At 38.5% G+C, this 26,161-nt stretch overlaps 3 protein-coding genes and 1 non-coding gene across 6 annotated transcripts in view; 2 read left to right on the forward strand and 2 right to left on the reverse strand.

Annotated features, from left to right (window-relative positions):
• Positions 1-26,161, reverse strand: part of LOC148680782 (NACHT, LRR and PYD domains-containing protein 3-like) — a 463,735-nt gene that overhangs the window by 383,494 nt on the left and 54,080 nt on the right. For 2 of the 3 annotated variants that reach the window (XM_088650068.1, XM_088650067.1), the window contains 3 exons: positions 19,519-19,692; positions 18,313-18,359; positions 15,606-17,891 (listed from right to left, as the gene is read on the reverse strand). In XM_088650068.1, coding sequence (XP_088506194.1) covers positions 17,359-17,891; positions 18,313-18,359; positions 19,519-19,692 — 754 coding nt within the window. In that variant the 3' untranslated portion in view covers positions 15,606-17,358. Of the gene's footprint in view, positions 1-15,605; positions 17,892-18,312; positions 18,360-19,518; positions 19,693-26,161 lie in introns of those variants that run through there. The other variant, XM_088650066.1, reaches the window with a different exon arrangement.
• The window catches only part of LOC148680790 (uncharacterized), a 796,717-nt gene that overhangs the window by 328,281 nt on the left and 442,275 nt on the right, over positions 1-26,161 (forward strand). The gene's annotated exons all lie outside the window — the stretch shown is intronic.
• Positions 1-26,161, reverse strand: part of LOC148680812 (uncharacterized) — a 451,921-nt gene that overhangs the window by 181,883 nt on the left and 243,877 nt on the right. The window lies entirely within an intron of this gene.
• On the forward strand, positions 3,545-3,618 carry trnat-cgu (transfer RNA threonine (anticodon CGU)). The gene has a single exon. It is a non-coding gene; the product is annotated as a tRNA-Thr (tRNA).

Genomic DNA, 26,161 nt, shown 5'->3' on the forward strand with positions numbered 1-26,161 from the left:
CAGCTTTTCTGTCCATCAAGTCAAAGAGAACAAAATTGCCACCTTCTGATTAACTGGTGACAAATATCAAAAGTAAAAACAGAATTTGCATCAGTAGGAGCAGCTGCATGAATAAATTATCTTCATTTACTAAGTGACTTGCGCATCAGAAGGCAATCCTGGACGCAGTGAACGCGCGCTGGCGTTAGAAGGTGCGAGACACAGAGTGCAGGCACTCTTGACAATTCTGGAGCTCATTATTAATATAATACTGAAATGGTTGAAACGGTTTAGAATGACCAAAACAACACTTTAGATGTTTTACAATGTGCTTAGCCTGCTGGTTTGTCCATTCACACACATTTTCAAAATATATGCGCATTATAGCGTTTCCATCAACCGTTTTTATGTGCATATCCAAAAAGCGCAAAAAATAAGTGGATGAAACCAGCCCTCTGCTGTGCCATCCGGCTTACACAGGGTTTCCGTGGGGTCTTAAAATGTCTAAAATATAAACATCTAAATTTTAGGCCTTAAAAAGTCTCAAATTCGCTGTTCTAGGTCTGAAATATGTTTGCACAGGTCTTATTTTTCCGATGTACATGTATCGCTACTCCTAATGCTCATTCAAATTATTTTTTTGTTGTTGCTTGGTTTCGTGGTGGTGTAGTTCTTTATTTCACTAGTCCTATTGTGATTTGCAGTATTAAAACTACAAATAATACCAGCATGCAATAGCTCAGTGCGCGCGGCGAATGTGACGTCATCGCCGTGTTTGCGGAGGTTCACTTTGGATGCGCGCGACATGATTTCGGGTGAACAGTTCGCGCGGCGCCGCGCTTGATTTGAGTTGAATTTGAATCGCTTTGAAGAGATTTTGTCTGTAACAGTACAGCTGTACAGACATCTTAACTATCCGACCATGCGTGATCAGCATAGAGATGACCAGATGACCAATAATTCTTGGCTAGAAATGGCAACAGCCATGGAAAGGAAGTGTTTTGTTAAAGTTTGGAAAAACCTGGGGGATAAGTTTTTTACAACAAAAAAGAGGCCATGGCAAAAGTGGAGACCCAGGTGGTTTTAAGATTACAGAATATGTTTTTCCACCATTTATAGGTTTTACACTGATGTATCATTTTGAAGTTAAAGCAATGTAACAAAAATTAAGTAACACATTAGGTATTAAATAACTGGACAATAATATATGAACCCATCGACTTACAGTAAACTGATGCCCAATTTCTAGGCTTTATTGGTGATGATGGACAGGATTGTTGGACCATTATTGCCTTTTCAGCTCATTAGTAGAGGACAGAAACTAGCCAGACAATAATGTGTCAATTGTTGAGTGGGCAAAAAATGTTTTTTTTTTTTTTGCTATTATTCTTGCCAGAATAAAAAAATAATAATAATTGTAGAGTAACCCATGTTCTGTTGTCATTGATATTTAACTTTAATAGGTAAAACTGTCCGAGATTTAAACAAAAGTGAATGATGCATCAAACTTTAATTTAAAAAATCTTGAATAGTTATAAAACTTTATAATCATTCATTAATTTTCTTTTTGGCTTAGTTCCTTTATTAATCTGGGGTCGCCACAGCGGAATGAACCACCAATTTATCCAGCAAATGTTTTACACAGCGGATGCCCTTCCAGCTGCAACCCATTCTCATTTACAACAACAGACAATTTAGCTTACCTAATTCACCTAAAATGCATGTGTTTGGACTGTGGGGAAAACCGGAGCATCTTGAGCAAACCCACACAACACGGGGAGAACATGCAAACTCCACACAGAAATGCCAACTGACGCTGCCAAGGCTTGAACCAGCGACCTTTTTGCCTTGAGTCGAGAGCGCTACCCACTGCCCCACCCCGTCACCCAACTTTGCAATCATAATAAATTATAAAATAATGAAAAATAATTACTTTTAAAATCTTGAACAATATTAAAGATATGACGTCTTAAAAAGTCTTACATTTGACATTATGATATCTGCAGAAACCCTTTTTTTTTTTTTACAAGACTTCAGTCTATAATCTGAAAAAAAAACATTATGGTAAGAAGACAACTTAATTTGTGTGATATTTAATTTATTAATAATATGTTTAGGCACTAGGCAGTGTTGTTTTGTGGTTTCTGACGGTTCAGTTCGCGAATTAGGTATTTAACAAAGTTTCTCCATAATTTGCAAGTGTTTTTTTCTAATTAAATCATCTATTGATCGTACAGATAAAAGAGGCATCATTTGAAATGATAAAAAGTCGTGCATTTGTGCATATTTCTGTTATCTTTATACTCAAAATAGCAAAACATTGTTTTTGTAAAATAATCATGGTGCGCAGTGGGTATTGCTATCGCCTCAAAGCAAAAAGTTTGTTGGTTCAAGCCCTGGCTGAGTCAATTGGTGTTTCTGTGTGGAGTTTGCATGTTCTCCCCATGTTGGCGTGGGTTTCCTCTATAGGTGCTCTATAATTATAATCTCTAATTAATGATGTTAACGCAGTTTTAAAAGTATTTTTAGTATCTTTCGATGTGTTATGTAAAATGTGTTTTACTGCCTGGATCTTGTCTGACTCCGCATTCATGGATAATTCCACCAATACCGCCAAGCTAAAAAAGTAATTTGTAATTTTGTAATTTGAGTAGTTTTTACGAAGAGTAATTTGTACTTTTACTTGAGTACTTTTTAACACCAGTACTTTTACTTGTAATTGAGTACAATTTCAGCAATGTAACAGTACTTGTAATTGAGTACAATTTTTTTGTACTCTTACCACCACTGCTGAAACTTGCCTATAGCACTTATTCATTGTTGCTCTTAGTTGTGTAAATTGCTTCCTTGTCCTCATTTGTAAGTCGCTTTAGATAAAAGCGTCTGCTAAATGACTAAATGTAAATGTAAACAGTGAACACACTTTGTTTCAGTGTCTCATTCTGTAGAAACTGTCGTCAGAATGGGCATTATTAGGGTTTGACCTTGTAAGCAGTAAAAACCAGATAAAAGGGTGAACACACTTGACTTCTGTGTCTCACTCTGCAGAAACTGTTGTTGCTGTATGACTGTGACCTTCTTTGCAAAGAATAAAACTTTGAAAAGACATCCCGGGTAAGACTTTGTTTCTTGACCACAGAGAGCGCCTCTTTAAAGAAAATTGAGACATGATCATCCAGACTCTAAAAGACCGCGTCCGTCTTGACAGCATTTTCTGCATCCTGACATGCTGGTTTTTGTTGTGTATTATTTTTTCTTCTTCGATTTTTGTTATCGGGCAAATGTCTCTTACTATGAATTTTTGTGGTGCTGTGGCTTAGCTGGTCAAAGCGCCTGTCTTGTGAACATGAGATCGTGGGCTCAAATCCCAGCAGTGCCATATTCCAGGTGGTGCATGTGTGTGTTTTATAGAGCTTACCGGAATGAATTATAAAAATGTATAGCTTCTAGGCGTAATGAATAGTGCGACAAATAGAGTTAAACAACCTCTTTGCTTGCCATTTTTAGACTTGCTGTCTTTTTTTAGTCTCTGTGTACAAAAATGTCTTGCCTTCTTTTTGGCATTGGCGCTGTGGCTTAGTTGGTCAAAGCGCCTGTCTCGTAAATAGGAGATCCTGGGTTCAAATCCCAGCAGTGCCTAATGTACAGGTGTCCCGGTTGCTTTTTGTTAAGAGTAATGAGTGTTTACGCAGCGGGATGTTTAGCAGTCGGTTTCTTAACAATACTCAAATCCTTAAGAACGCTGCTCGTTCAAGAGGGCTTTGGACGATGGCTTTATATAGCATAGTTTGGTAATGCCAACCAATTGGACTTTAATATTTCAAGTCCAGACATTCACATATGCAGCGCTACCGTTGTTAGTTTTTTTTTCTTTTTTCCAATTAAACAATTAGCTCCTGTCAAAATTGTTTGGCGCTGTGGCTTAGTTGTTCAAAGTGCCTGTCTAGTAAACAGGAGATCCTGGGTTAGAATCCCAGCAGTGCCTTGTCAGCAGTTGGCTGTTCTTTCATGAGCCAGGGAGTACTAAAAAGTGCTTTCTGTGCAACAGTGCTAGACACAGCAGAGCACTCAGGCTCTGTGGCACAATGGATAGTGCACTGGACTTCTAGGCTGTGAGCTGAGCCATTCAAAGGTTGTGGGTTTGAGTCCCACCAGAGTCGCAAGCCTGGCTCTTTTTCTTCACTGACTTAAGGTGTGGTGCGTTTCTAACATTTTAGGCATCTGTCCATCCCGTTTTGCTTCTTTCTTTCATTGCGCCGATGACTTAATTGAGCTGTTTTAAATAAGGGAGATTAGAAAACAGTGTAGGGCCTAGTGGGCTTGAGGAATGACTCAAAGGCAACCTGTGGTTTTGGGGAAAAGTAACTGCCACCTATTGTTGAGATCACGCCTTTTGGATTTGTTGCACAAGAGCCTCTTTATGCATGTGCAAAGTAACTGAGTAGAAAGCACAGTAAATTTTGCTTCCCCCCACTGTCTTAGATGAAACTGCGTTTGGAAGTATCGTATTCAGAGGTTTTTTTTCTTTTAGTGTTAAGACTAAGTTGGCCAGAGCACCTGTCTTGGGAACAGCAGGTGCTAGGTTCAAATCCAAACTGCACCTTTCCCTCAGATTATGTGAGAGTGGCTTTCTGATCTGAAACTCTTTCAATGGCCGATAGCATATGTTTGTCCTGATTTCCATTTTCCGAGCTGACTCTGGGTTTGGATGTAATGAAACTGGTGGTTCCAAAAACATTAAACACATGAATAAGGATAGATTAAACAAAAATAAATTCACACATTTTTTGCTTTGATCTTGAACAGAGGCCAGGTTACCGGTCAGGTTTGAGACAGGATCATCCCGACTCTAAAAGACCACGTCCATCTTGTCAGCATTTTCTGCATCCTGGCATGCTGGTTTTTGTTGTGTATTATTTTTTCTTCTTCGATTTTTGTTATCGGGCAAATGTTTCTTACGGTCAATTTTTGTGGCGCTGTGGCTTAGCTGGTCAAAGCGCCTGTATTGTAAACAGGAGATCCTGGGCTCAAATCCCAGCAGCGTCTTAGGCCAGGTGGTGCGTGTGTTTGTTTTATATAGCTCACCGGAATGAATTATAAAATTGTATAGCTTTGAGGCGTAATGAGTACTGTGACAAATAGAGTTACAGTTTTTTACAATTGCTATGACACTTTTTTTAATACATTTAACAAGTTTCCTAAACTCTTAACACGGTTAGCACAACATTCGTCTTCGTGGGCTATACAATTAACACATTTCTTGTTGCTTTGACACAAAATGCATCCAGTTAACATAAATTTAAAATGCTTGAACTTCTTTTACACACAAACTCAACCAAAACCAAAACAATGTAATTTTACAGTCTAATTTACCAATGCTTTCACACAGTATGTCAGAACAAATAACATTATTTTCTAAACAGAACCTATATAGGCTAAAGCCGCCACAATAAACAGCTGTTCATATTGTCAATTGAAACACAAATATATTCCCTGTATATATGAATGTATACACACACACACACACACACATATACATGTATATATATATATATATATATATATATATATATATATATATATATATATATATATATATATATATATATATATATGACAGCTCCCATATGAACATGATTCCCATCTAGAAAGCACACTCATGTGTTGAGATTTTTCAAATCACATGATCATACTGTATGTTCTAAAAAAGGACTAATGAGGTTTTTGAAAGGAACAATGAGCACATTGCAGAACTCCATCACCAATACGTCCACATAAGGTTATGCAATACAGTGATTACTTTATGCAGTGTGTTTTTCAGTAAACGACTCTATAAACCTGGCGTTCATTAGTACATACATTAGCTATAGTACAGTGAACCATTTACACTGTGTCAAATTACTTTTAGAGAGTCATGAAGTTGGAGGTCAATCAAATACCACATGAAAATATCTATGTTGACGAGACTGGCTTCAACTTGGTGAAAAGGCGTCGCCGTAGGAGAAACATAATAACATAATGAAGCCAGAGAAGAAGTCGGGTAAATGCAGAAGACCAGGCAGAATAGAAAATTATTTTGTTTTTTAATTATAATTGCGGTGCTTTTTCTGTTGGTATATCTTGCAGTGATGTCCTTTTGCAAATAAAGTCTGTACTGCAGCAATTCTTTGTCTGTATTTTTTTTTTACATCAACTGTAAATTTTATAAAGCAATTTATTTCTTTATTTTTGTATTGAATTTTTGCAGTAAAAGAAAGAAAATGCCTGCATTTACTAAACCAAACAAAATGAAAATGTAGAGTCTTAAAATATAAGGACAGAGCTGACGCATAAAATAATGCAGTTTCTGTACTTTTAGCTGATGATAGTGTTTTTATTGTCAGTGTGTTCTGATTGACTGAATGTTTCTGTTGAAAGAGAACATGTGTTTGTGTTTTGAACAATTATGTAATTTTGAAACATGTTTGCAGTGTTTTGTTAGACATGGTGTAGTGTGTTCGTTTATTATTGTATTTTGAAAAGAAGTTTAGAGGTTTAGTTTACAATGTGTGATTTTGAGCATAAAATTAACTGTTTTGCCAATTGTGTGTTTTAGGTGTGTTGCTGCGTTAAGAGTATAGCAAACTTGTTAAATGTATTGAAAAAACTGTCATAGCCATTGTAAAAAACTGTAAACAACCTCTTTGCTTGCCATTTTTAGACTCGCTGTCTTTTTTAAGTCTCTATGTGCAAAAACGTATTGCCTGCTTTTCATGGTTGGCGCTGTGGCTTAGTTGGTCAAAGCGCCTGACTCATAAACAGGAGATCCTGGGTTTAAATCCCAACAGTGCCCAACGTACAGGTGCCAGGGTGGCTTTTTGTTAAGAGTGCATGCAGCGCTACAGTTGTTAGTTATTTTTCTTTTTTCAATTAAAAAATTAGCCCCTGTCAAGGTCGTTTGGCGCTGTAGCTTAGTTGGTCAAAGTGCCTGTCTTGTAAACAGGAGACCCTGGAATCAAGTTCCAGCAAAAGTGACTATCAGCTATTGTTGAGATCAAGCCTTTTGGATTTGTTGTACAAGAGCCTCTTTATGCACACACATACACACACACACACACACACACACACGTGATATGGCTGAAAAAAATGTAAACAGGGATTTTGACAAATTATTGACTATTATGAGATTTTAAATACAGTATGTCGAGACCAGTTGTAATTTCCATATGTTGCCATATATCATGCCATATATCAGCTTTCTATATGGGGACTTGCAGTGAGAAAAAAATGACAGTAAACCTACATTATGATGGAATGAGAATTAGCCACTAAATCAAAAAGTTACGAATTGCCATGAGATTGCGTTGGAATAAACTTAGTTTAGTGTATCCACTGTCTGTACTGTTCCCTCTACACTTATGTATAAACCATTATGAAACCTGTATCATATATTTTAAACAAAAATGACTGTAAAAGATTGTTTATTGTAACAATGTGCATCTTGTGTGCTGGTGATCTAAAGTTTGTTCCTGTAGTATTTATATGATAACAGGATTATGTGAACCAATGATCCTTCAAATGCAAGACTTCTTAAAGGAAATAAATGCAGCATGCAGAGTATTGAACACTGGAGAGTCTGTGTTTAAAGTAGTGAATGTTTCGAGTTTTGAAAATTGATAACAGGGTTCTGAAATTTGTGGCAAAACAAATGAAAAAAAAACTGTAATCTGGGGTTGCCACAGTGGAATGAACCACCAACTTATCCAGCGTATGTTTTACATAGCAGATGCCCTTCCAACAACAACCCATCACTGGGAAGCACACTCACTTATTCAGAGACTCATACACTACAGTCAATTTTATCATGCTCAATTCACCTGTACTTCTTGCTGTGAGATAAGGTGCAACCCACTAGCATCACCCATTAGCAGGGCTCGAAATTAACCTTTTTGCTTGGTAGCACCGGTACTCATAACTTTAAAAATGTAGGCGCATCAGCAAAAATGTAGTCGCACCCACCAATTATAAGCATCATTACTACAAGTTTTATACAAACATATTAATTGCATTTGAAATCAACAGTATAAATGCAAGCGTGAGGAAAATATGTCAAGTCCCGTTATCTCAAGAAAATACATTTTTATAACATAACTGAGTGTCCAAAAGATACACAGAGCGCCCACCGGCCCTGCACGCACTGCTTGACATGAATAAATCTGTTAACGATATAACTGTGCTGTTCTCACGGGTGCTGTCTGATACTGCACTGATGCTTTTAACATGTACTGCACCTTATTATATGCATACGTCATGTTAATAGCAATACCGGTCTTTTCATGAGTAGCGATATTGGTTTACTCAGTGTAGGCCCGTTTGCGATGTCCGTTTAACTGAGTGATTGACAGCTGATATTTCAGTGCTAGAGCAGTGGGCCAATAAGAAGAGCGCGAAGGCGGGGCAAGGATTACGGACTTGGCTTTGTTTACTGCAGCAAGTTGACATGACAACTGTTTTAAACCATTCCTGAGCACTGCGTTTCCCGTTTCAAGCACAGAGATGCATTCAGCATGAATGTCTCCCGAATTCGCGCATGTGGTGAACATTTTGCAAAGTAAAACTGTCGCACACAACACATTCTTGCACTCGCACAAATGCTCCCAAATTTATTTTGAGGTCGCATAGATAAAATTTCGGGCACATATGTGACCAAAATGGTCGCAATTTCGAGCCCTGCCATACTAGTGTCTTTTTTCATGTTACTTGTGCTTATTTTTCAGATATCTTTTAAATTAAATACTTGTGCTATTAATTCAATACTAGAGTTTTCAAAATATACAAGTGCTTACTCATTAGACACTGGTTTATTTTATTAGATACTAGTACTTATTCATTAGATAGTACTTATTAAATATATAGTTTTTATTTATTAAATACTAGTACTAATTTTAATAGTTACTAGTAACTATTCTGTTGTTTAGGTCTTGTTTTTGGTCTAAAACATTAGACTATGTTTACACAAAGATGGGGTAGACTCCACACTCCAGGACAGGTTTCAACACACAGACTGGGGTATGTTTGCTTCCCAGGCCACACATGGCTTTCACACAGACATTGACAGTTACACTTCCTCTGTTCTGGAATATATCAACACCACCATAGACAGTGTTACAACCCAGAAACAGATCACTACATACCCGACTCAGAAGCCATGAATAAACAAGGAGGTGCTCCTCCTGCTGAAAGCACGCAACACTGCCTTCAGATCAGGCGATGCACAGGCCTACAGCACTTCCAGGGCTAATCTGACGAGGGGCATCAAAAAGGCCAAGCACTGTTACAAGCTAAAGCTAGAGGAGCACTTTTCCAACTCTGATCCTTGGCGCACGTGGCAGGGCATCCAGGCCATCACCAACTACACACCCAGCCAGTCCACACCCACAGACGTCTCCTTCCTGAACGAGCTAAATGACTTTTATGCCTGCTTTGAAAGAGACAATAAAAAACCCTACATCAGGATCACTTCCTCCACCGACCACTCACCTATCACACTCACCTCCTCAGAAGTACACAACGCACTGAGTCGGATCAATGTGCATAAGCCTGCTGGACCAGATGGTATTCCTGGGCAAGTCTTCAAAGTATGTGCAGAACAGCTCGCTGGGGTATTCACAGACATTTTCAATCTGTCGCTTAACCTAGCAGCTGTGCCAACATGCTTTAAAGCCACCTCTATTGTGCCAGTGCCCAAACACTCCAGCCCAACATGCCTGAATTACTACCGCCCTGTAGCACTCACACCCATCATCATGAAGTGCTTCGAGCGGTTGGTCCTGGCACATCTAAAAGACTCTATGCCATCCACACTGAACTCACATCAGTTTGCTTACCGTGGCAACAGGAGCACAGAGGATACAGTCTCTATAGCACTGCACTCTGTACTCACATACCTGGACAATTAAAACACTTATGCACGAATGCTGTTTGTGGACTGAAGCTCAGCAATCAACACTGTCATACACTCCAAGTTACTGATCAAACTAAGAGACCTCGATATCGACACATCACTATGCAACTGGATTATGGATTTCTGACTAACAGACCTCAAAATGTTAGATCAGGTCACATCTGCTCCACCAGCGTCACACTCAACACTGGTGTACCACAGGGCTGCTGAGCCCCTTCCTCTACTCCCTTTTTACCATTGACTGCAGGGCTGTGAACAGATCCAACACCATCATTAAATTTGCAGATGACACCACAGTGATCTAATCACTTAGTGGTCTAATCAGCAACAATGATGAGACGGCCTACAGGGAGGAGATACAGCATCTGGCCACTTGGTGCACCGACAATAATCTGCTTCTTAACACCAACAAGACCAAGGAGCTCATTGTGGACTTCAGAAAGGGACCAACAGGCTCACATGATCCCATCCACATCAATGGGATGGCCGTTGAGCCTGTCTCATCCTTCAAGTTTTTGGGTACCCACATCTCAAAGGACCTTTCCTGGACCACCAACACCTCCAGCCTGATCTAGAAGGCTCACCAGCGCCTATTCTTCATGAATCAGAAGAAGAACCAGCTTTCATCAGCCGTCTTGGTAAACTTCTACCGCTGCACAATAGAGAGCATTCTGACAAACTGTGTCACAGTCTGGTATGGAAGCTGCTCTGTTGCTGAGTGAAAGGCACTTCAGCGGGTGGTGAAAACTGCCCAATGCATCACAGGGACCACACTGCCAGCCATAGAGGACATCCAAAGGAAACACTGTCTGCGCTGAGCACGCAGTATTCTGAAGGACACCTCTCACCCCGCTCACAGACTGTTTTCTCTCCTACCCTCCGGGAGACGCTTCAGGTTCCCCCGGACAAAAACCAGCAGACTGAGGAACAGCTTTTTCCCCAGAGCTGTCTCCCTCTTGAACTCTGCCCCTCACTGAATCTTTAATCATGCTTTTCTGCACACTTCTTATTATTAGTAGAAACCTGTACATATATTCATATATTGTAACATATACACTTGTAATCATGCTTATGTATCTGCACACTACTAATTATTAATAGCAACCTGCACATATATTCATATTTTGAAAATCTGTTAATACACTGTAAAAAATTGCTGTTAAAAAACGGTCAGATTCTACGGTAAAATAATGTTTTTTCACTAAAACAGTAATATTCTGTTAAAAACAGTGCTTTCTGGGTAACATTTTTGTTTTCGAGAAAGTAACCAACTGCAGAAAACTGTGAGCTAACAGAGTTCAGATTCGATGTTTTGAAGTCTGTGTTTGAAATCACACTTTGTGTCCTTGTTCACTATTTCATACACTAGTTAACTAATATAGTTCACCTGACAGTTTTAATGAACACTAATGAGTGAATTCAGACACTGATGAACACCTGCTGTTAATAATTACAATTACTGAAGAAAATAAACAAGAAACACAAACAGTGACTTGAGTTACAGCATTAAATAAAATAAAATAAAATAAAATAAAACAGCTTCAGTCTCAGCAGAGGATCATTAAACAACTCCACAAACAACAGCAGACACACACTTATTACTGACTGATTTGACTTCCATACTATTCTCATTGAGATCCAACAGAAATTAAGGTGTTTTTTGTGTCACCGTAATGGAGTGAGGGGCTGGTTTAGTTGGGCTCTTCACCCTTGAACTTATTAATTCAGACTCTCCAATTACTATAATAAAGAGTTAACAAAGTGCTTGTATTATAGCAATCAAGTTGGAAAGTCAATAAATAGAGAAATCTATTTGTCTGAAATTAGTTCTGATAAATGTTTTGTCATAAATCTGGAAGAAGGGCCTCATGCAATAGATTTTATACTTAGTTGCAGGTATTAATTTAATTAATAAGAAGTGGAAACAGAAAAGATTCCTCCGTAATTACTTAACAGTTAAGAAATAACATATAAAAACAGTTCAGTTATGACAAATACACACTCAGACCTCATGAATCTGACCTTGTATCTCAACAATGGTAACATCTCAAATGTTTCATGCTGCAATGCATGCTGGGAGTGGCATGGTACAAATATCCCAGCATGCATTGCGGTATAAATAAATGTTGTATAATGGTCTCACAGTTTTCTTTATTTGTGTTTGATTCTGCTGTTGTTTATGTTTAGACTTTCAGTTGCCTGTTTGTGAGTTAAACTGTTAATTTTGTTAGTCGTCACCATTATTGAGGTTCATACGCTGATTATTGATGTCTCTTTGAGTGCGATTTACACCATAGAGCAGTGTTATTGTCCAAGATATTCTTAAAAACTTCCAGAAATCATTGCCATATATAGACATATAATGTAAATAAATAGATTTAACATTGAATAGGAGCAGTAAATTTTATTATACGAAATGAGAACAGACTCTGCCATTTAACAGCAACATGAACATCACCAGATCTTATTTAGGTTTTTGGCTGGCTTGCCACAACAAAGGAGCTTTTTAAACAAAGTTCTTAACAATTGCAGCAGCCAAGATATATAAATGTTAAATATGACAGGGCTAAGAGCCCAACTAAAGCAAACTCTGTTCTCCATGATGGTGATGTAAAACTTTCACTTTTTTTTTAAGAAGAACTTTAGTAGATGTTATACAAAAATACATGTATTAAGTAATAAGTGTAGCTGGTGATGATGTTTGTAGAGTTGTTTAATCATCCGCTGATCATTTAAATGATTTAATCATTTGTTGTTCTTCAGGTTATTTCATTATAAAGCTGTGACTAAAGTTTTGTATGTTCTGTTCTTGTTTTTTCCCTTCAGTATTTCGTCATTTGTTCATTGTTAATCCTCAATTATCATTTAATTAGTCAGTTAATTAATGAATTTACTTCAGCTTTGCTCCATGTTTCTTGAACACTCAGTAGTGTGGACACTTCAATTAAAACTGAAGTATATGCTCTGGGGTTTAAAGGGTTAAAGGTGTGAGAGGTAAAAACACAGTGTAAAATGTATTTTAACAGTAATATACTGTTAATTTACACTACGGAAATAGACTGTAAAAAAACAGTATATTGCTGGCAACAACAGCTGCCAGTAGATTACTGTTAAATCAAGGAAAAAACAGTATTTTACTGTAAAACCTGAAGCTAATTTCTTCTGTGTGTCACCGTTGTGGAGGAGAGTAGAGCCAGTGTATGAGTTAAAGATGAACAATGAACTGCTGATGTTATTCTGCATATTTCTCTATTTAAAGATAGCGGCTGTTTAGTTGCTGATGCAGTCAGAATCTCTCTGGTGATTCCAGATTTACATGTATGTGTGCTGTTGTGAAAAATAAGACATTAGAGTTAAACCAAACTTTTCTAATTAACTAAAATAAGTTATCATTATAAGTATGCTTCTAAGCATATATATAGCACATTACTTCATAAACTCATTCAGCAGTTGACCAAGTTGAGGCAGTTGCTTTCAGTGAGCAAAATGAGTTCACTTGAGTATTGTGTAAATCAATGTAGTCCATGTATTTTTACAGCAACATACTGTAAAATAACAGTACATTGCTGGCAACTGCAGCTGCCAGTATTTTACTGTTTTTTAACGGGACAATTTTTAACAGTGTAACTTAGATGCCTGTAGCGCCCCTGGAGGAATGTAGGGTGTTGAATGGGTCTTTATTATAGAAAACTCATTGTTGAATGGCTACCACTTTACAATAAGGTTGTATGTATTAGTTAATGTATTAACTAACATAATAAACAATACATTTATTACAGTATTTATTCATCTTTGCTAATGTTATTGAATGGTAAAAAGTTGTTAATTGTTTATTCATGTTAACTCGCAATGTATTAACTAATGTTAACAAGCATGACTGATTTAATTAATGCATTAGTAAATGCTGTACATAAATTATGCTGTACAGGTATTGTTCATATTAGTTCATATTTAAACCCTTAACATTACTTATAAAACTACTGTAAAATGTAACTGTTGTATTGTAAGAGGCTAAATTATCATATGCATTTGTTTATATGACAAAACATGCTTTTTGACTCAAGAACGTCCATACTGACTACAAAGGCAGATACTGATAAGATCAGGGCCTGTTGTGTGGACTTTGGGGGTTTTATGGTGTGGTCACATGTTGATTGGTCAGTTTGAATGTCTTGATTGGCTTTAGTCACATGGTCAAGAAAGATACAAGATAGGTGGTAAACTCGAGCTCTGTCTCTTTTTCCTGCCCTCTCTTTTCCTGGCCTGCTTCTCTCCTGCTCTGTTCCTCTCCTCCTCTGGAGTCTATCTTTTCTGACTCTACTGCAATCAGGCTTCTGGGCCTGCTCTCTTTGTCTCTCTCTCTCTCTCCCCCTGTGTCTCTCCTTCTACCTCTGGTAACTTTAATTTTACATTTAAGCTGGGTACAATTTATACCATACGTTTTATCATTTCATATTTGATCATTTTATACAGTATTTTGTTATTAATTCAGTTGTAACCATAGAGAATTATTGTCATTAAATCATTTCATTTTCAAGTATTTGTGAATTACTTTTGATTTAACATCAACACTTAATTGTTCCATATAGCAATGCAATACAATCACATAATATCAACGCTCTCCCACATTTATAGCTATTAATACTGCCCTTATTTCCGTTTTTGGTATGAGATTGCAGAAGAATGGTTTGACTAGAAATGTACAGTTTTTTACCATCATGCTGATCACTTTTTAGTCGCTCGGCAGAACTACAATTCGAACCGCTGTGGTTTAAAGACCGTTCTTACAGTATGTATGTTGTTATATTATATTTGTATGTATTTTATATTTATTTTGTTATATTTGTTAACATATGTGTTTTTGAAACATTTCATTATAATCTAAGTGTTTAATGTATGTTCGTTATGCTGTATTATAAATAAATGTTATAATGATTAAGTATTTTGTACTTGATTTTATTATTGGACATATTTATATTGAATACAACTGTAAAGGCTAATAGGCTATAATATTTAAAAATGACCTGGGGACCGACCGTGGGCCGCCAACAAACCAGCGGTGCGATGGCGGACCACCGTCGGAAAAGTGCCAGTGGCCCGCTGGTCTTATGTTAGCTGGGTATATTCCACGTATATTTCTACATTGTCATGCTAAAACACTTTCGTAAAACTATAGGCAATATTCAGCTGTTTTTAACAAGACAAAACACAAGTCTGTGCTAGAGCAGTTCAGAAACTTGCATCAATTCAAATGTGCGGATCGATTGTGTTCAAGAAATGCAAAGACCAGAGAGTGCTTTTAGTCACGTTACCACTGAAAGCCCTTTACAAAAACAATGGAGACGCTGCCATCTGCTGGAACAAGAGTGATTAACTGTGTGTTGTCTCGATTAACTACATCCAAAACAACTCAATAAATGAATGTACTACTAAACATCATGTCGGAGCACATACATGCTGTTGTGGCCCTTTATGGAAAGTAGGTGCTGTGCTGATTCGCCTTTGTTTAATTATTGTGATTAAATAAAGATAAACCAGATCCTCCCTTCGCTATATTTCTTAGCTAGAGTTTAGGTAAAGGATCGTCTTTATAATGTATTTTGCTAAAGAATAGATTCATATTTCACCACACAGGGTAACTTAATGGGTTCTGGCAAATGAAATCAATGTCCACTCCAGTAAAGAAAAGTAATAAAATACACTTTTATTAATAAAATAAAATAAATTGAAAAGTAGAATAAACAAAAGACCAATAACAGAAACAAAATCCTTATTTTAGGATAAAACCAACCTCAGTATAGAGAAGTCAGAAAGCGCAAAGCTGGTCAGAGCGGCTCAGCTTTAATACTCTCAGAATCAGGTCATGCACATAACCACACCTCATATATCAGTGAGGAATTGACATATTCAACACAAGTACCCAAACACTATTTGGGTTTTACCTGCTAAATCAAAACACTAATTATAAATTACTAGGACCAACTGTAGGATGTGGTCTGACCACTCAATTCTAATAGTCAGCAAAAGCTATAGGTCATGTCTTATTGAACACATTTATAGTTTTCCCATAGGTACATCTAAGACCACGAATCAACATACAAACACTTTCATGTAGCATTGTTTAGACAGTTTTAAGCCATTAAAGCGATATCGAGGTATCCCCGACCCGAGGTATCCGTGCCTACGGAGACTATGAGACTTCCCGGCTTCCATGACCAGAGAGTCTCAGGCCTTCAGGGTCAGCTGCGCTAGCCGTATGCACTCAGAGGAAAGGAGGTCAGGGGAAGGTAAGAGCAGATGAGGGTCAGAGACATCTCTCTCCCTCTCTGTTCATTGGTCTTGCGCGCCCTCTTCTGGTCACGTCGTGCTCTTCTCTTACACTTGACTGATTTAGATAAAGTGAAGCTCTGAAGCATTGTCAGAGTACAGGAGAGGTTTGAGTTTGTATTTTCGTCGTCTCACGTTAATAATGGCACCATTCATTACAATACACATGTACTCACACAAAACACTCACACACACTCTCTCACACACACACACACACACACACACACACACACACACACACAGACACTCTCAAACAAAAACACAAGCATGCATCTACGAATACACTCTCTCTCACACACACATACACACACTTACAAACACAGACAATCTCACACAAACACACAAACACGTGTAATATAGAGACACAGAGCAGTGAACACATGCACACATACACGCACACAAAAATCTCTTTTTTACTCTCACACAAACACACTCATTCTCTCTCTCACACACACACACACACACACACACACACACAGAGACAAACATGCATCACACACACACACACACACGCACACACACACGCACACACATACACACACACATACACACACACACGCACTCACACACACACACACACACGCACACACACACACACACACGCACGAACATAACAGTGAACACACACACACGCACACACGCGCGCGCACACACACACGCACATGCACACACACGCGCGCACACACATACACGCGCACACAAACACACGCACACACACACGTACACACACACAAACAGACTTTCTCACACACACATGCACATGGACACACACAAATACAGACTCTCTCACACACACAAACACACGCGCACACACACACACACACACAGACTTTCTCTCTCACACACACATGCACATGGACACACACACACACAAATACAGACTCTCACACACACAAACATAGACACTCTCACACTACACATGCACACATGTACACAGAGGAGTGAACACATGCATGCACACACACACGCACACACACTCTCTCTCTCTCACACAAACACACACACACACGTTCTCTCTCTCTCACACACACACACACACACACACACACACACACACACAGCTGCTGACTGCTCCTGCAGAGGATTCTGGGTAAATCTCTCGTCAGTCTTCAGCTCAGTTTCACTGATGATCCAGAACTAAACCCAAACCCAGCACAGAGCGGCTCAGTGAATGTGGTCTGGACTGAGTGGATGAGGCTCATTGTGTCTCTATAGATGTTGTAGAAGATCAGAGTTCCTGCACTGTGATCCACAAACACTCCTATTCTCCTGCTGAGCGCCTCCACTGGGAGATCAGTGAGTGTGTTATTGTGTCTGAATGAGAAACTGGAGGAATCACAGAGCAAACTCCAGGACTGAGCATTACATCCAAACCAACACTCAACACCTCCTCCCTTCCTCCTGATGCTCTTATATGACACTGATATAAACACACCATCATCTCCACTCCAGTCAATCTCCCAGTAACAGCGTCCACACACACTCTCTCTGCACAACACCTGAGGATAAACATAACCATCAAATCTGTCTGGATGATCAGGATACGGCTGATTCTCTCTCACACGCTTCACCTCTCTGTTCTCCTCAGACAGAATGAGTCGAGTGTGTGCTGTGTTTGGATCCAGAGTGAGGAAACAGACATCTGAACACAAGAACACACACATTTACAACCACAGCTGTGTGTGTGTGTGTGCGTGTGACAGAGGGAGTGTGTTTGAGTATGTGTGCGTGCATGCGGGCATGTGTGTTGTGTGTGTGAGAGAGAGAGAGAGAGAGAGGGAGTGTGTGAGTGCATGTGGTCACTGCTGTGTGTGTGTGAGTGTGTGTTTGTGTGAGAGGTGTGTGTGTGTGTGAGTGTGAGAGAGAGAGGAAGTGTGTGTGTGTGTGTGTGTGTGTGTGTGAGAGCGAGGAAGTGTGTGTTTGTGTGTGAGAGTGAGTGTGTATGTCTGATTGTGTGCCAGCGTGTGCGTGTGAGAAAGAGAGAGAGACAGAAGGGAGTGTGCGTGTGTGTTTGAGAGAGAGTGTGTGTGTGTGTGTGTGTGTGTGTGTGTGTGTAGTCCTACATTTGTGTGGTCCTGCTGTAATCCTCGTCTCTCCTCCATGATCCAAACTGTAAACACACACAGATTCACATTCAGTCAGTACACAAACATCAGTTTATAACACACAAACACACACACACACACACACACACACACACACACACACACACACACACACACACACACAATAAGACATGTGGAGTGTGTGCTGAATGCTGGATTGTGATTGGCTGATCTCAGTGCATTAATAACTGCAGTAAAACAACATGAGTGTGTGTGGAGCTGTCAAATCAGCTTCTGAATGACACACAGAGCTTTTAGATCAGATGTGGAAACAGAAAACAGAATGGAAACAGAGAAACAGACAGATATAAAGACTGAAGGATTCATTCAATGATCAATTGACAAAAGCGCAGCACAATAATAAAGCAGAATTCAGTGTTAAATGACTTGAAATATGATGGAGATCTTCATCTTCTGTCAAATGCCTCTTCATCATCTCCAAACATTGCTAAGTTGGAGAGCAGTGAATCCAGACCAATCTGCAGTCCTCCTCGCCCTTTGGAAGCTTCGTGGGTTTGTGTTCTGTTTATTGTTCATAATACTTCAGTTATAAAGGATTAGTTTAGGAGTTTTTTGTCATTTGCTTTATTTGAGTTTGTTCAACATGTGATTGTCACTGGACTATATCAGAACCAGCATCACTGTCTGCTGATCACTTTTATTGCCTGATATTTTGTGTTCATGTTAGTTTAGAAGCAGAAAAGAGCCAGATTACAAGATATGTGAGATATTTGCCAGAAACATCTTTGTTATGTCCACATTGTGAATGTAAATTGATTTTGTTTATTTTCTTCCTGTTTATAGTTTTACTCCGCCCTTATTAAAGTGTGATAAAGGACATTCTGTGTCTGTGAAGTTCATGAGGGAGAGTTTAACTTGCTGTTAAAGTATACACAGGACGTATTTGGGGAACAGTACACACACATCTCTGAGCTGATACTGTACAGTTCTTCAGCAGAAATGTAGAGAACAAGTTTCACTGCTCAACTACAATGCTGAAACTGTACAGTGTTAATATGAGATATAATATCACGCTTAATGTGAGAACTGCCCCAGTGCACTGACATATTTAACAGCTTTGATTAATATCTGGACACTAGAAGAGCAGTGAAGTATCAAAGTATCTGTATTCACAATAAAAAAAGCCAGTGCTGCTCCACATACTTGAGTTTGTCCAGTGTGTAGTTTGGATCCTCCAGTTGTTCAGAGAGCAGCTTAACTCCTGAATCTCCTGGATGATTGTAGCTCAGATCCAGCTCTCTCAGGTGTGAGGGGTTTGAAGTCAGAGCTGAAGACAGAAAACCACAGCCTTCCTCTGTCACCATACAGCCAGACAATCTACAAACACAGCAATAGTCCAAATCACACAGTTGGACAATCACACATCTCTTTGTGTTGTGAAGATGCTGACTGCTGTTTCTGCTCATGTCAACAGCAGTGATGAACACACACATCCTGATCAGCTCTCCTTATTGATCGAGCCCTCGCATCAGCAAACACACTCACACAAATAATGTAGCATCTTAACATGGTTTTATAGTTGATTTTAAAACATTATAAGTGTGTTTTGTAGATGAACGACACCTAGATGCAGGATTACAGCTGCGTGTATGATCGTAAGACATTTACTCAAATGTTACAGAGGTCTGAGATGTGTAATCAGGAGTAGGGCTGGGAGTAACTGCCCATGATTTCATGCACTCTAGGGCGCTCTAGACTAATAGGATTTAAGTAAGACAAAGCAGAGTAAGAGCAATTCACGTTTGTTCACGAGCTAACAGGTACAGCTCGGAAGAATGTCTTGAGCTTTTAGTGTCCCTTCGGCAAGCAGAGCGAGGGATGTTTTGTTTATTGTTTGATTTATTTGGAAAATGTTAGATGTTTTGTAAATGTTTGTTGTTTATTTTTCTATGTTGTTCGTTTGTTTTCTCTAGTTTTATGGTGCTTTTGGTCTTTTGATGCTTCGGTGTTTACAACAAAGAACTGAGAAAATGATGATTTATGTGATGAACTTTATTGCATCCAAGTAAACCATTTTAAATGCACCCGTCAAAACTCTCTGCCTATTTATTGAAAGCTGAAGGGCTGCTACACTGGGAGATGTCAGACAATATTTATTAATAATCGCCTTTAAAGATATCCTGATGTCTGATAATCTCGTCTCTCCCCTCACATCTGTCATGAGACATGTCCACGCACCACTGCCGGCCTGCACACACACACACACACACACACACACACACACACACGCACACACACACGATCTCTGAGGAGGAATAACTGGAGAAGAAAGAAACAGTGGTGAACTCCTCTGAATGACCAAAACACCCAGGCGGGACAGAGCAACAGACAGATGCTGAGCTGCTTATCTTGGAGGATGCCCAGCACAAACTCAATGCAGCGTCACACTCTCGTCCAGCCCTACATCACAGCATCATCAAGACGCATTTATTAACTACTAAAACTGTGGACAAGCAAATATAATACAGCCTATAGATACTGTCTAGCCAGTGCTCAGACTAATATGTGTGTAATGTGTTGAGGCTGCAGCTCATGATTGGCCATCAGCTTTCTCTTTCACTCACACATTCCTCTCCAAAGCGTGTGAGGGGGTCTAAACCTCAGATTATACTCATGAGCAAAAGGCCCGATCTCTCCTTCACATGTCTGGAGCTTTGTTTGCTTTATCTGTGTGTTAAAGACATTCTAGATGTCTGTCAGCCTGTTTCTGTGGGTGAGATGGAGCGACAGACACATGAAATAAAGCTTTAGCATATGCATTCATCTACAATCTAAAGCGAAGTGTCGTGTTATTACTAGTCCATTTACACTTACAGACTGGGCCGACATTTACTCGATCACTACACTAGATTATCTTTCCCCAATACTGCACAGCAAATTCATTGGTGTTAAATTTCAAGTGTTGTGGTAATTCAGAGTAAAGTGTTAAAATTCTAGAGTTAGATAAAGGTAAAATAACCCTCTCGGCGTTAGAAGCTGATTTGCCTCCTTGTCACACAGAGTAACATGTATCTACCTTTATAGAAAACCCTTGTATTTGAGAAACTAATCAGAGTGTCTGAAATCTCGCCACACCCTCATTCACCTGGCCCTTAAATTAGTCAATTAGTTTAGTCCACTAGACAGAGGGAATGACCACAAATAAGTGAATTCAGACACCTGCTGTTAACAAGCACAACCACTGAAGGAATAAGAAATTGAAGGTAGAAATAAAACTACAGACACAGCCTCACACCAAACCAACTGAATTAAAACATTAAAACAGGATTAAACAACTCCATTAAATAATAGTATAAGCAGCTTCACTGATTACAGTTTGACTTCATTTCTGTAAGAATATTTTTTTATTAAAAATATTTCATTTGACCTCACCATCATAGAGATCAGAGGCTGCTTATTTGAGCTCTTGAAGCTTTACGCTTATGTCCTAATGTTTTTCTGACTGTTATAGCTGTGTTTTTAAAACTCATCAGCTATAGCAAGAAAGGTCAAGAAAAACTATACTGTTTATGCTTAATTGTTATAGATTTAATTTCAGGTGTTTATTTAGTTGATTCATAAAGATATGTAAATATAGTTGTATTAAAGCTGCATGGGACAATACTTCTGGCAGTCTGCTGCTCTTCATACAAGATTTGACAAAAAATTAGGTTGCAATTAATAAATAGAGTGTCATGCACTAAACATTCAACCTCCAGTTTGCTCTTTATGACACACAGGCATCAAGAATCAGGATATGAACCTCAACCGTGGTTGCTAAAAAAAAAAAAAAGCTGCATAGTTCTTGCCGCAATGCATGCTGGGTGCCAGCATAGTACAAAGCTCCCAGCATGCATTGCAGCATGAATAAATTATGCAGCTTTATGTTTTTACAATCTCTTTCTTTTCCTTTATTTTGTGTTGTTTTTGGGAGGTGATATTTCAGTAGAGTGTTTTTTTTTACTTGATTTTTATTTTTTATTTTTGTCACCATCATTGAGATTCAAAGACTAATTGTTGATGTCTGGGTGTTTCTGAGTTCTGCCATCGATCAAACATTCTCATTGTAAGTGGTGTTTTTAAACCTGTTTTAAGGTCATTAATTGTTGGAGCTTCAGTGGTTTCATTTATGTATTTTATTTATTTCTCACACATAACTAATATGATTCAGAATTAAAATACAAGCAGGAAAGGATGGATACAACATCATAAATATCATCTTCAGACTGACTCTTTAATTTTCTTTTGGCTTTTCATGCTATATGTTTTAATAGTGTGATTAAAACTAATAATAGCAGCCAAAATAAAAGTCATTTATAGTAAGAAGTTGAAGAGCCTGACTAAAGCAGACTCTGTCCTCCATCATGGTGACTTTAAATGAACAACAGAAATTTTATTAAGAGCTTTTGTTCACATGACAGAAATCAAGTCAAAGGTCAATAATAGGTGAAGCTTCATGATAAGTTGTTTAATGTGATGAGTTTTTTTTAAAGATGTTGAAAAATATATATTTTTTTATTGTGTAATTTGTTTTATTTTTATTGATTATTATTTTATTTAGAGTTTTTTTTTTCTCAGTTGATTTCATCTTTGGTTTTGGCTTGTGTTTTTCTTTCCTTCAGTGATTCTGCTTGTTAACAGTTGTTCATCAACAGTTCTCAATCCTCCTTTAATTAGACAATTGTCTCATTAACTTCATCACTGTCTGAGTGTTCAGCCCTCTGTAGTGAGGACACTAGTAAGGATTTTGCTGTGGAATTTAAGGCTTAAGTGTGTTCGAATGAAAAATACAGACTATGGGATGTATTTTTAACAGAAATATTCTGGAAACGAATGTATTTACGAATGTAAAATGTTGAAAACGGCAGATTACTGGCAACCAACTGCTGCCAGTATTTTGACATACATTTAACAGATATTTTACACAATAAGAGTTTGCTAATTAACACTCTGGGTGTTAAAAATTTTAACACTTTCAAAAATGTTATTTTAACACTTATAGTGGTTCCCATATAAACACTGAGGGAGTGTTAATTTTAACTCTAAGGTAGTTAAATCTACCAAATCTAAAATTTGCAGTGTGAGTTCGATAAAAAATACAGACTGTTGAATGTGCTTTTAACAGAAATATTCTGTAAACTGAATTTATGAATGTTAAAAACAGCAGATTTTGTGTCACCATTGTGGAGGATAATAGCGTCTCTGTTCAAGATGAACTGAGAGTATTTGATGTTATGCTGCATCTTCTTTTCTCTAAAGGTAACTGTGTAGTTACTAATGCAGTCAAAATCTGTTTGCTAATTACAATCACACATGAAAACATTATTGCATCTAAAGACTTTACATTTTTGTGCACTAAGCTATGATTTTGTAAAATGAACAATGTATTAGTTCATGAAAAATGGATAATTTTTGTAAATTTATACAGTTCTATAAAACTTCCATGTTTTTCACGGAAAGATTCTGGCAACCACAGCTGCTGGTATTTTTTCGGAAATTTAACAGATATTTTACACAATAAGAGTTTGTTAATTAACACTCTCTTGGTGTTGACAATGTTAACACTTTCAAAAGTGTTATTTTTAACACTTATAGTGGTTCCCATATAAACTCTGAGGGAGTGTTAATTTTAACTCCAAGGTAGTTAAATCTACTATCTAAAATTTGCAGTGTGTGGATTATCTAATCTAATCTAACCTGATCTAATCAATTACACATCGCCCAGCCCTAATCAGGTGTCCAGACTTTAAAGATGCTCCCTAAATGTGCAGATATCAGACATGCATTATATTATATCACTTTCACTGCTTTCTAACCTTTGCGAATGCTAACTCTTATGTTTAGGATGGAACATGCTAGCAGTTAACGTTAGCTAGCTCTCAGCTAAACATCAGCTCTATTAGTTTAGCTTTAGCCGCCAGGAGTCTTAAGAAATAGAGCGGTGTCCCACATGTGTCTGAGTGACCAGGGCACTCATATGGACAGACAACCCTACTGAAAAATCCAGCTTGAACCAGCCTAGGCTGGTTGGCTGGTTTTAGCTGGTTGACCAGGCCGATTTTAGAGGGGTTTTGGCCATTTCCAGGCTGGTTTCCAGCCATTTTCAGCCTGGTCTTAGCTGGTCAGGCAGGAAAATGACCAGCTAAATCCAGCTAAAACCAGCTTAACCAGCCTAGTGTCGTAAATTCGACGTCTTATCAATTAGAAATGATCAGACCGGAGGTTTTGAATATCAGAAAATAGACTTTATTCTCCATAATAAAGCCGAGAAAGAGCAGAGCAGACCCCAGAGCATTCTGAAGTCTCTCCTGGACACCTTCTAAAGTCTCTCCTGCTCCTTCCCCCTTATGTATGTTTTTGACACACCCCTATGTGTCTCTTTTTAACTTTTGACCATTTTTGAATAGGTTTTCTAGTCTAAGGGGTCCTGCTATTCTTGGCTCTCAGCCCACTAGCTCATGTCAACAGAGATGTTACAGGTCTATGTCAGCAAAGTATAGATGCAACTTATGCAAAGGAACTAAGTGTTTACATACATTGTTATGATAGGATAATAACTTGATAATATGTTACTCATTCTAACTTCTGACACATATAGCTTCATACAAGTATTTAACATGTATAATCAGTGCTTTACATATTCAGTTATTCAACACAATCAGTCACTCAGCCTTCTCCTAGTGTTGCTCCTGTGCAGGCATACTCATCTTACACAGACATATCACTGTATTTTTAACACAGGCTGGCATGTTTGCTGCAAACACTACATACATTTTGAGAAGAGAAAATTAACTGCTTTACACTTAGAAAATACTTTACACTGAGAGAATAGAAATCTTCTTCACTAGCCAGACTGGGAGCCCAGCCAAAACCAGCTATGTCTAGCTTAAACCAGGCTGGAAATGGCCAAAACCCCTCTATATCCAGCCTGGTCAAACAGCTAAAAACAGCCAACCAGCCTAGGCTGGTTCAAACTGGATTTTTCAGCAGGGAAGCGTATCACAAGAGAGTGTCAGTGCCCATTCTAGACTCACAGGGGATTTAACAGTGATGTTACTTGTTTTCCAGACAAACAGACTCAACCAATGGCTAGTTAGCGAGTCCTAGACAAAAGAAAGAAACGTCTCGAGTCTGGACTCGAGTACTACAGCCCTGACAGTCACAAACTTCAGCTTGTAGATCAAACTTTACTGTATAAAGAGCAACAGAACATGACCTGATCTTCATTTGTATATTATATTGTGGACGATGATGTAAATAAACTAAAACAAACACAAACCCGCTCTCTTAATGTCTCTTTCACCAGCCTGACAGTCACATTTACACTGATGGAGCATTAGGGGACTTTTATTCTGTCAGCTGAGAAACACCTGATCAATAATCATGAGCGCTGACTCTCCTTCACACACAGCCTTTCTGACAGAAGATCTTCAGTCAATATATTGCTTCATGTGAATGAGTAATCAGGGTTATTTTCAGATGCATGTGTAGTAAATACATCAGTTCACCAGGTCCCTTACAGTAAACTGCTGAATACATGCTTATAGTGTGTCTTCATATTATTGTAGTGGTTTAGATCAGTGGTCTTCAACCCCCAGGCGGGTGCTGGTGCGTGGATCAATCAGTATCGGGCTGAACAAGAATGAATTATCTTTAAGTTGGCAGATAAAGAAGCTGCATTTAAACTGGATTTGTGGAGACGGCGCGTGAACAGAGGCATATCGGACGTGTTTCAAACATTAGCGCGGATTTTGTGTGAGACTGAGCCTGCGCCCTCACTCACCAAGCTGCTGCACGATCACCAGTC

Source organism: Danio rerio, chromosome 4, assembly GCF_052040795.2.
Source record: "Danio rerio strain M-AB ecotype USA chromosome 4, GRCz13ab, whole genome shotgun sequence".
Taxonomy (NCBI): Eukaryota; Metazoa; Chordata; class Actinopteri; order Cypriniformes; family Danionidae; genus Danio; species Danio rerio.